We start from the raw sequence: 11,231 nt of genomic DNA on the forward strand, positions 1-11,231 counted from the left end.
GCCGTAATCGATTCTTTACCTAATTAAAGCACAGGGGCGACAGAAAACTTCAGCTTCTGGCAAGACTCAGCAATGATTTCTTTTCCAGAGGCGAGGGGATCATCACTCCCTCGGCGCTGCCTGCCGTCAGTGCGCAGATCTCGGTCCCGGGGAGCCCTGGGGAGCCCCGTGCCCCTGCCTGCACTCCCTCTGCACTTCAGTTGCCCCCCAAGAGTCCTGCAAAGCCCACCCTCATCCTGCCGGCACACGGCTCTTCGGAGGTGCAGTGCATGGAGGGCACCCGCTGCCGGTAATTCAACATCTTGGTGCCTTGGGTGCCCCTTTGGTTTATTCTGGGGTCTGAGAGGACAGCCAGGACGGGGTGGGGGCATTGGGAGAAGGAGGGGTGCAAAGACCACCCCGGTACCCTGCACCGCATCCCCAAAACATCACACGGGTCCCTTGGAAAAATAACGACCTGTAATCTCTGCAGGCTGGACGGAGAGGAAGTCTCGTTACCTTCTGCCTCAAACAAGGCGCGCGCTACCACCAGGCTTGCGTGTTCTCTGCTCACCCCTACCTCCATCAAGAGACAATTTTTCCTGAAAAATAGGCCCTGAAAAGCTAAAGGTAGCCAAGGAACGAGCGTGGGGACATCTCTTTGTCCTTCCTGCAGAATTGCTCCAGGGCCAGAGCATGGGGCAGGTGCTGCCACCAGCCAGAGCTCCGCGGCTCCTCCGACCCTGGCACGGCACCCAAAGGCTCACATCCAACTTTGGAAAGAGGGAAGGATGACTATTCTGGTCCCTAAAAGGCTATTTCACAACCACTCACTGTCTCTGTTGGATTTGCTTTCATACTGGAGTGAAACCTGGTGCCTCGAGAGCAGGGGAGAGCCCGCAGAGCGTGCCCTCTCCCGGGGCTCCGGCAGAGCCGGGGATGCCGTCGCCGTCTGAGGTTCTCCCGGGCTGCTCGGCCAAGACTTCTCGGTCCCCGCCGCGCCAGGGAGAGGGAGGCTCAGTCGACGGGCTCCTGCAGCTCGTGGTCAACCAAATCGTCCACAGATGAAGACTCTGGGTCAGTCGGGGCTGGCTCCGGGGGGAGTTTCTGCACACCACGGCTCCTGAGCCATCCCCGCCCTCTCATTCCTCTCTCCTATCACCGGCAAACACGGGGCTGTTCCCTATTCCACTTCACACACAGAAATTATCACTTTCTTCCCATTACTCTGAAACTGGTATTTGGCTCAGAGCAAACACCAAGAGGGGTAAAAGCCCTGGATAAGAAATCCGTATCTCTGTGATACTGCTGGTTGAATTTATTAATATCTTAATTTTTTTTACATCAGTTTAAGAATTTTATTTTGTTTTTCTGAAAAAAAGGACAAAACCCTCCAAAGAAGCTGTTTGATTGACTGATCGATTGATTGATTCCCTATTTCATGTGAACTAGTCGCTATTCTGCTTAGAGGTCCCTACGATTTGTGAATCCCCACAAGGACTGACAATTAAGGATGCAGAGATATCGAAGCGTGTAGCTGGGGGACGAACACCAGGGGAGGGGCAGGGGGAGGATGGAGAACCGAATGTCGCGTCTAGACAAACAAAATAAAATGTGTTGGTTGGTCGATTGGTTGGTTTGTTAAGAGGAATCAGGTGCTAGATGTGTAGAAAAGCCCTTTATCCAGAGATCTCCTCCCGCTGTTCCTTGTTCCTGCGAACTTCAGCTGCGTGCAGTTCCTGCAAAGATGGGAGAGACGACACCGGGCTAACAACTTTCTGCTCTTGCCATCTCCATTTTCCTCCTCTCCTGCACACAGGGTTTCCATCGGTCAAAAAAAATAAAAAAGAGACCAGTTTCCCACCCGACACGCCCTGAGGGCACTGGGTTATGCCTGCAAGGAGTGAAGCACCTCATGTGGGGGAGGCTGGAGATGATGCAAACCTACAGCGAACGCGTTCACGGCTCCTTTCGGCCAACTCTTTGGCCACGCAGTTTCCGGACACGGATTGGGATCCCGTGCCTTTGAGCTTGCACTTACCAACATCAGCCAGCTGGTATTTTCTCTACTGACCTTGAAGGGCACGTCCCCCTTTCTCGTGCGGCTCCTCAGCCCGCTTTCCACCAGCAGTGAAACGCCCGCTCCCCCGCACCCACCGCTCTGGGGTGACCCCACAGGGAGCAAACCCCAACCTCCCCCTCCCTGGGCATCAGCTCAGCCCCCAGCCCTCTCCCGGGGACCTTCTCGCGCAGCCGCTCCCGCAAGGCGGCGAGGTGTGCTTCGCGGATCTCCCTGCTCAGCTCCATCTTGTAGTTGAGCTTCTCCTCGGCCAGGCGGCTGAAGTTGTTGTTCTCCTCCAGCGCCTTGTGCAGCACCTCCCGCTCGTGTTCCCGCTTCTCTTCCAACTGCTGCAGCACCTGAGCCTGCTGGGTCTGCCGGGGCAAGGCGTCGGGAGAGGTGTAAGGCGACTGGAGAAACTCTTCCAGCCTTCAACTCCTCAGGGAGGCTTTCTGACCACCACTTTAGCCCAAAACCCCTTTGCCACCCACCTCCATCCCATAATGCTCTTGCTTGGAAGGTGCTTTGATGCTTTTTTCTGGCTACGGGGCAACATCTGCTGGGTTTGGTGCTTTGGCCAGGCGGGCGATGCAACGCTGCACCCACCGGCTCAGCAAAGCCAAGGCAAAACCTTGTCTGAATGATTTCAGCTTGCTCTCCCCTTACCTGGCAACACTCGTAACATCGGTACTTAAAAACAAGAGGAGAAGGAGGATCACTGAGTCCCGTTGCCCAGAGGAGCTGTGGATGCCTTATCCCTGGAAGGGTCTAAGGCCAGGACGGACGGGGCTTGGAGCGACCTGCTCTGGTGAGAAGTCGCCCTGCCCACAGCGAGGGGATTGGAATTAGATGATCTTTAAGGTCGCTTCCAGCCCAAACCGCTTTGTAATTCTATGACTCTACAATAACGTGGGCTGCAGAACCTCATTCCATGACTTCCATGTCTCACCTGACAATTTACAACAAGTGTAAAAACACTATTTTCAACCTTTTTAGATTGCTCCTCATAAGATCCTTTTAGGGTTTGGTGCAATGAGTACCCATCACAGAAAAATCACTGCTTCTGCAGGACTTCTCCTTTTACCTTAAGGACATCTTACCTTCCTCCTCTCTTCTGCAGCCTCCAGCCTCCTCTGCAGCTCCTCCAGGGACAGATCCTTCTTCTTGGGGGGGGAGGAAAGGATCGGGCTCTCAGGAGATAAATCTGAAGGGGACTTCAGGATCACTTCGAAGCTCTGGCCTGATGCCCTCTTATCCAGTTGCTTCACCTCCATATCTTTGAGGGGAAAAAATAAACAAACAGGGACTCTGCGGACCTGCGACACTCAGGAGGTGTCCGCAATTAATTTAAATTTACAGCATAATTACAGAAGGGCCATACTGCCATTAACATCTTGAGCTGACGAGCTCCCACGTTGCCTGCGGAAGCATCGCGCAAACGCCGCAGTGGCCCTGGCGGGAGCAGGTCACCTACCTCCATACTGGTAGATGGTGTTAGGATGGGGCTGGGTGTGGAAACAGGAGCAGATGAGGGAGAGCAGAGACAGCTCCTTCATTTTCTCCTTGTAGGCTGAAAAATAAGAGATAGTAATGAGAAGAGAGTCCAACGGCAACAGCAGTGCTTTCAGCTACCGGGCTCTATGGAGGCTTTCCCAGTCTGTCGAAGGTTGCTAAAAGGAGCTCCTGTTCTAGAGCAGACTAAATTAGCTGCCGGTGTGGCCAATGCCATGGGAAGACACACAGCAGGAAGTTACCACATTAGAGACATAAGTTTCCATGGAGGATTTCTCTCCAAAGGAGCCCAAACACTGCAGCCCGTGTAGTTCCTCACGCCGGGAGAGCTGCCTGGAGTGTTCCTCCATCCCACTTCCAGGCTCAGAGGCAAAATGACACCTGGAAACATGGCTCAACTCCTAGCAAGTTCCCCTGGCAAATACCAGGAATTGTCAGAAATCGGCATTTCTGACTTCAAGGTGGAGAGTAGAGGCGCGGTCAAGCACCGCAGAGAACAAATGGGCATTGGAGTGAAGAAAGGGCTCAGGGGTGCTGCTAACGGGGCGGGGCTGTCACCCAGCCTCTGAGGTGCCTCCTCCCCTGGAGAAGGAGATGAGGGGGGATGTCAGTGGATTCTGTCACACACAGGCAGAAGCCGATGCTGGTCTGTAAGCACGGTAAATCAGAGAATCACTTCCCAGCAGCTCCATCGCGGCGCTTCCACACCCTCGGGGTCTCCTCCATCCTGCTCTCCCTTTGGCAGAGCGAACCAACCGTCCCTCTCCCTCCATCCAAACCAAAACGAGCTGGAGGACAAAGGAGACGCGGCAGCATTTCAGCGAGCGCTGAGGAGCCTCCTGAAGAAATCACCCCTGATCCACGGCCTGAGAAATAAATGAACCCCTGAATCCCACAGCCTCCACCCTCCATCCCTGGTCCCGAGCCAGCGGTTGCACCCGTGGGATGCAGAAGCCCCCACAGTGATGCCCTCATCCTCCTGATTACAGGGTAAAATAGGAAAAGGCTTCCTCTGATCCAGCAGATAAAAGAAAGAAACACAAACTCCAGGTTATTATTTAGGAGACCGTGTCAGGGAAGATCAAACCTGAGATCTCCTGAAGCAAGCCTGTGTCTCAGTCACAGCTGCACTGGCACGAGTGGGCTTCAAACTGTCAGGGGGAGAAGGTCAGCATGGAAAAACCTCAGCACTAAAATTTAGAAGTATCTGCACTCACATTTGCCCATAGATATAAGGTTTTGAGGATACAGTTATGCCAGTGGACAAAATGGTTGGACCAAGATAAGAGAGCTGGCAGGCCAGAACATGACACGGCCAGCAAGTCCCCTCCAGGAAAGACTGCACGTCCTCGAGCACACAAATGTACGTATTTTACAAATTATTAGACAGGAAATGTTGAACTTTTTATTTAAGCATCTGTTTGCATTTTTTTTTTTTACTTTTGCTAAGTTAGTGAAAACAAATTCAGCTTACACCAAGCAAGTATTGTACACGTGGGTCCATTAGCAAGGCTATCTGCTCAGTTCCGTGGGGAGTTTAAACCAGAGCATCACTCGGGGCTCAGATGTGCAACAAGAGCTTTGTCTGGCTCATGGGTAGAGGGTTAGGACAGGCTGCTCACTCAGGTGTGAATCACTGATATTTTCTGTTTATTTTTAGGCAGAGACTGCAACGGAAGGGTCAGCGGCAAGTCCCTTCACTCTGGTACAGTCTTCATCACAAAGCCACGACATTTCACTGCTGGGGTGGAGCACTGCAAGTAACTGAGTTGCGTAAATTAAGAAGTGAAAAAACTGTAGGAGTTATAGAAAATATATCCGAGTTCTATCCTGTAAAGCGGAGTAAATTTGCATTTCGTTGGCTTCACAGGGCCCTGGGTAGGGATGAAGCTACAGTCCTACCTGAAAAGGTGCAGCCAGTTCCTCGACGTTTCTGAATTGGGCTTAGAGCAACCTGGTCTAGCGGGATGTGTTGCTGCCCTTGGCAGGGGGGTTGGAACGAGGTGATCTTCAAGGTCCCTTCCAACCCAAACCACTTTACGATTCTATGACCCTATGAATATTCATGCCCTGAAGTCAGCACTGTCTGATCCTGCTCTGTTTATATTCTGTTGCACATCCTATGCAACCCTTAAGCCTCATTAGAATTTTTTTCACCTAACCTTTCTCTGCACTGTACATGCTCTGCAGGCAAAATTACTTTCTCCCTGGTGCAAGGAGAAGAAGGGAGATGAGATGACCCAGGAGGGTCAGGGTGCTCTCAGCCTATTTTCTCTCCAGGACTCATTTCCCCAGCTCTCTCTAGTGCTGCACACCCACCCCGCATTTCCACCGAGCTGCGTGACCACTATCCAGGGCATTTATCCCTGCAGAATGTTTATCTCCACCGTTAATCCCCAGAGACATAATCCTGCTGCTCCCCCGAGGGAATGGCTGGGGATGGATGTGGATAGTGAGCACCAGGAACCGCCTCCCCGCTCTGGCCAGCGGGGCTCAGCACCTATTAGCCATTCAAAAATCGAGCCATAAAAAATTAAAAAGCCATTAAAAAGCTTCCTAACCAGACACAGCTAAAGCGTAGACTGTTGGAACAGCCTGTCATTTTTTGTTTGGCAAAACAGAGTGAGGCTGTTTAGGCACAACACTAACATAGAGTCATTCCTAACGAACCAGAGGCACAGCAAGAGTAATTTATGTGGATTCAGGCAATTTGAATGGATGAGGCTGGATGTGCTACGTCTGATAGCAAGGTCAAAAGAAGGTTGTTAGAAGGAAATTGTGTGGTTTGCAAAGATAACTTTGGAGAAGTAAAAATGGCTTCCATAAAGAATACCATGTCATGGAAAAATGAGAGCAGCCCAATTACAGATGCAGGCAAAGCAATAACAGAAGGCAGAGGGGCTAGAGAGACAGAGTCCTCCGGCACCGAGCTGCAATGCCACACGTACAACAAAAGCAACCCCAGTCCTGGACAAGCTGAGATACAACAGACTCAGGTTACCCCCACCAGCTCTGAATCCTCCCATATCGGTAACGGCCGGACCTTCACTTCAGTCTAAGTCACTCCCTTCTTGCTCCCCAACTTCCAACACCAGGTCAGGAGGAGAGCTCAGGCAACCAGAGAACGCTCGTGGGTTTGGTTTTATTCGCATCAGGGGTTGTCCCTGCACATCAGGGTTTGTACACCTCAGCTGCTCGCCCAGAGGTTACCGTGGGCTCATGAGGGATCATCCACGGGACCAGGCAGATGTGAGCATTCCTCTCCCTTCTGACTTCTGCTCAAATGTCACCCAGGAAGGATTTCCAACCACCTAGCTCCTTCCACCCTGGGTTTTATCTGCAGCTCATGAATGCTGCATCGACCTGTGCTAGGCACGGTCAATAGATTAGCAAATCCCTTGGGCCGTAGCACTGGGACATGTGGGCTGCCCTCAGGAAAACAACTCAGGAAATCTCCTCTTCTATGGGCTCAGCAAGGGTGAAGGGCCCAAGCTGTGCCGCAGAGACCCGGCAGCTGGGGCTGGGTGGGTGGCGGAGTGTCAGGATGGAGAGAAGCGCAGCCTGAGCTGCTTGATAAAGCAGAGGAAGGAGCCAAATGGCGGCAGCTGTCCCAGTGTGTTTGTGGATTTGGGACAAATGAAGGCTCAGGTGGTTGGGTTTGGATGATACAAAGAGCTATAAAGACGCTGGGGACTGGATAAGGCAGCAGTTCATGAGACAGTCCAAGACAAGAGTCAACGCCATGAGGTACAAATGGACCGAAAAAGACCTGGAACAGTATATTCTGCATGGGGATGAAATCTATGCTGTGCTAAACCGACTGGTGAGCCACAAGAAGAAACTCTTCCTCATTTCAAACAATAAAAGATTTTTCTAGTATGACATTAAACATATTGAAGTAACTTGAAAGAATAAAAGGGTTGTTTAGAAACACACTGAGCAGCTCTTCACCAGTTGGGACATGCCAAAGTGCCACAGCACGCGCACACGGTCTTTAGATGCCCTCAAACTCTTTTGTATTTCTGAATCACACAAAGATTTGGCCATTAGTTTAACTCCCCTCTGGAGAGACTGGGGTTTTTTTTAAATATAAGCTTACACCTGGAAGAATAAAGCGCATGTCAATAGGGCAACTGGGGGGATTGGCCAGGCAAGTTGTCTCCAGGTAATTTAGGGGTGTAGGGGTTTTAGTGAGCTTGAGGTGCCTCCAAGTGTTGTCATCAAGAATCATCAGCCCCATCCACCCCAAGAAAGCTTGAAGTTGCAATTCATCCTGCTGCCCACACAACTGCCACAAAGGTCTTATCTGCAGCCTTACGGTTGTCATATCAGACCACGAAACCTCAGCTTTCCTCTGCAGGAGGAGAACGTCTTCATCTGGTAGAACAAGGCATCCACCAGATCTGAACCAACATGGATAGGCTCCAAGACTGGGCTCTTTCAAAATACCTTAGGGATCCTTACAGTCCACATGGTGCCATCAAAGAAGATATGATTTGTATCTTAGAAAGAACAAATATTTTCCAAGGCTTTAGATCCCTTGTTTGGATACAGTGGTAAAAAACCCCACCCATATATATAGAGAGATACACATACGCATGAAATGTCTACAAGAGATTTTTTTGGCTTGTAAAACTGAAGTCCCAATACAAGTACCATAAATTTCTAAGGCCACATAGAACCCATTAACACCTGAAGAAAAGGAAAATAGTGATTTCCTGAGGACACAGAAAGAGAACGTGACAGAAATATCTCTGACTCTCCAACATAGACAGTAGAAGCATCAGGACAGGGTAACACTGATGGTGTCCACCAAAAAGGGACTAAGGGGATAGTCCAGACCTACATAAAGTCACACAACTCTCACATTCACCGAAGGAGAGGGAAACCTGGGGATCTGTCAAGACACATTTACACTCCCAGTCACGAGGCCAGGAACGATAAACCTGTGTTTCTTCCTGGCTCCACCTTCCCAGAGATGTTGACGCCCAAGAAAAGCGCGGGAGGCCGTCACCTCACTGCATCATTTCAGCATCTCGCGTCTCTTTCTTCAACCCAGGTGCCTACAAACGGTGGGGAAGGCTATGCAGAGCTGCAGGGTCCAGCCAGACCCCCCTTTTGCAGCACCCAAGAGCACAAAGCCTGGTACAGATCCCTTGGGGAGGGGGTAAAGGGCTGTGCCCCTGCGAGCTCAGACCGGCAGCGGGGCCAGCACTGCAGCTGAGCTGGCACTGAGCATGTGCCACTCGTTCTGCTGCTCTAGCACCCTGAAACAGCCACCGCGGCCAGGAAACAACACCTCAGGTGGTGAGGAGACAAGAGAGAGGGCTGCTGGGCTGGGGGACACGAGCCCCATGTCTCTTTTCATCTCAGGGATTTGTTTGTTTGTTTAAACAACCCACAGGAAAGCTTCCCAAGGGGGATAAGCCCCCGGGCACCAGCTCAGGCAGCTGCAGCTGCTCGCCCTTCAGCATGGATTTGGTTTTGCTGCGGATATAGAAAAAAAAATGAAGAAAGCAAACAAGACTCCTTAATTTAAGGATTTTCTTGCCTTTTTCTCCTGCCATTCCGGGCTGCTTTTAATAAAAAAAAAGCTGCAGGCGATGCGGAGCTGCTCCCTGCAAAGGCAGCTGGGCGAGGCTCAGCTCCCTTGGCCAACACTGCTCCATTCTCTTTCCTCCTGCCACAAGCACCAGCTTCCCGTGACTTTCTGCTCCTTGAAAATTGTTTCTCTACTTGATGGGAACCACAAGGAAGCGCGGTTTCTCTGAAGCACACCCTTCTTCATGATCCCAAGTCTCCTTTGACAGTAAAAGGGTATCTTTGGAAAGACGAAACATGCCATAGGCATGGGGTGGGGTGGGAGAGGGAGAATGCCCCGAGGTGTGTTTTGCCTACGTGTGTTTCATCTGCCACCTTGTCCACCTCAAGTTCGATGCAACCTTGGCTCAGAGGGCTGGTAAGTCTGAGCTGTCCCTCCCACCCCCACCCTGCAACCCAGGTCCAATCCTGTTCTGTAGGGAAGGCAGGCAGATGGGTGGGACCTCCCGAGCGTGCGCTGCCGCGCACGTTCATTGAGACAGGGATGCTCGCAGAGATAGATACAATAGCTGCAGATTTTTAATCAGAGAGGCACATTTTCACAATGCTGCTTTACCATCTTTAATTGCATGCAAAGCCCACTCGGGATCAGCTGGACGCTTTCACACACACCCCCACACCCCCCACTGTTCCATCTCTCCGTCCCTTTCTCCCTTACATCTACCGGTCTTTTAAAAAGAGAAAGAAATGGAAAATGCACAGCAGGAGACATGGGAAAAGGGCAGTGAAAGAAGCAAGAAGTGGTTTCTGGTCTCCTTCTGGCCGGTTCCCTGCCCGGGGGGGCACAAAGCACTGCCTGCTCTGCCTTTTTGTCTGCCTTTCCTGCTCAGCCCCACATCCCAGCCCTCCAGGATGTAGTTTCCCCCACCCAAGCCCCTTCTTTATGCGCTGCAGAATTCAGGGCCGTTTCAAGAGAGAACGGCCATTGTCCATTGTACCATTTCAGCCTTTTCTTCTCCTTCACCCATGTTCCCAGTTTCAGCCATTTGAACCCTTCCTCCCCAGTTAAAAGCGGTTAAAAGCATTTTTAGGAAGCATCCTCAGGGCAGCCACGCTGGGCTCCTGCTGCAGGAGGGAGGGAGGGCTTCCCTTGCAGCACTTGATTTCACCCAACGCCATCAGAGGACCGCTCCCCTTTAGCATCTTCTAACGAAGAAATATGAGCTGTGGAAGAAATCTGGGAACACACAGAAACCCACCCAGGCTTTTCTTGTTAGGTTTGGGGGGGATTTTCTAAGGCAGTCCTGCCAGTCTCTTGTCCATGTCTTTCTTTCCGTTACCCAGCTAGGCAATACATAATCTTCAGAAAACAAAATGCAATTGCTGATTTCTCTGCATCCAGCTACACAGGGTAGCTGGGGAAAAAAATAATAGCCATGTCACGTTACAAAAAAAAAAAAATTAATCAGCATCAGCATCTTCTCAGGGAGCAGTGTAACGGCAGCAATATTTTAAATTGGCAAGTTTATTACACGTGTATTCATATTAAAATAAAAAGCCCACCTGCTATCTTGCATCAGGGGGGTGTGTGTACGGGGGAGGAAGGGGAACAATGCTGCCATACCAGCTACCTCCTCACCACCCAAGTCCCCTCCCTGAAACGCGCGGTGGGGGGAAAAAATAAAATAAAATAATCCAAACTCTCGGAATAACGGTAAAATATATAAACCCCGATGGTTTTATCAACGGGTGGATGACAACCTGGCCCTTCCAGACAAAAAGAGATGCCTGTCCTACCTGAGACGGTGCTGGCCATGCTGCTGCGTGGGGAGCGTTGCGGGTGCTGCAGGAGCGCAGGGAGCTGCGGAGGTGCTGCAATGCTGCGGGGAGGCAGGACTGACTCAGCTGGAGGGGGCTGCAGCCATCCGCGGCGGGGAGAGGCTGGGGAGCCCGCAGGAAGGGAAGGGGTGGAAAGAAAAAGAAGGGTCACTAGTTCAGAATATTAATTAGCGTATCAGGGCCTCCTTCGCTGGGTGGCTTGGATGGCGGGTCCCTCCCAAGCAAGGCTGCCTGCCAGAAACACAGAGCCACGGCTGGGGAGGGGGGAGCGAGGAGACACACCCCGCCGGGCTCAGGCGAC

The 11,231-nt window shown here is 51.5% G+C and overlaps 1 protein-coding gene across 1 annotated transcript; it reads right to left on the bottom strand.

Annotated features, from left to right (window-relative positions):
* Positions 1 to 1,323: 1,323 nt before the first annotated feature.
* STMN3 (stathmin-like 3) lies at positions 1,324 to 11,156 on the bottom strand. The gene is made up of 5 exons (XM_009879511.1): positions 10,889 to 11,156; positions 3,513 to 3,608; positions 3,139 to 3,314; positions 2,221 to 2,412; positions 1,324 to 1,718 (listed from the first exon to the last, which is right to left on the bottom strand). Exons 1-5 carry the CDS (start codon positions 10,905 to 10,907, stop codon positions 1,659 to 1,661), a joined length of 543 nt encoding a protein of 180 aa, XP_009877813.1. The 5' UTR covers positions 10,908 to 11,156; the 3' UTR covers positions 1,324 to 1,658.
* Positions 11,157 to 11,231: the final 75 nt, after the last annotated feature.

The sequence above is a fragment of the Apaloderma vittatum genome, unplaced genomic scaffold, assembly GCF_000703405.1.
Source record: "Apaloderma vittatum isolate BGI_N311 unplaced genomic scaffold, ASM70340v1 scaffold25772, whole genome shotgun sequence".
Taxonomy (NCBI): Eukaryota; Metazoa; Chordata; class Aves; order Trogoniformes; family Trogonidae; genus Apaloderma; species Apaloderma vittatum.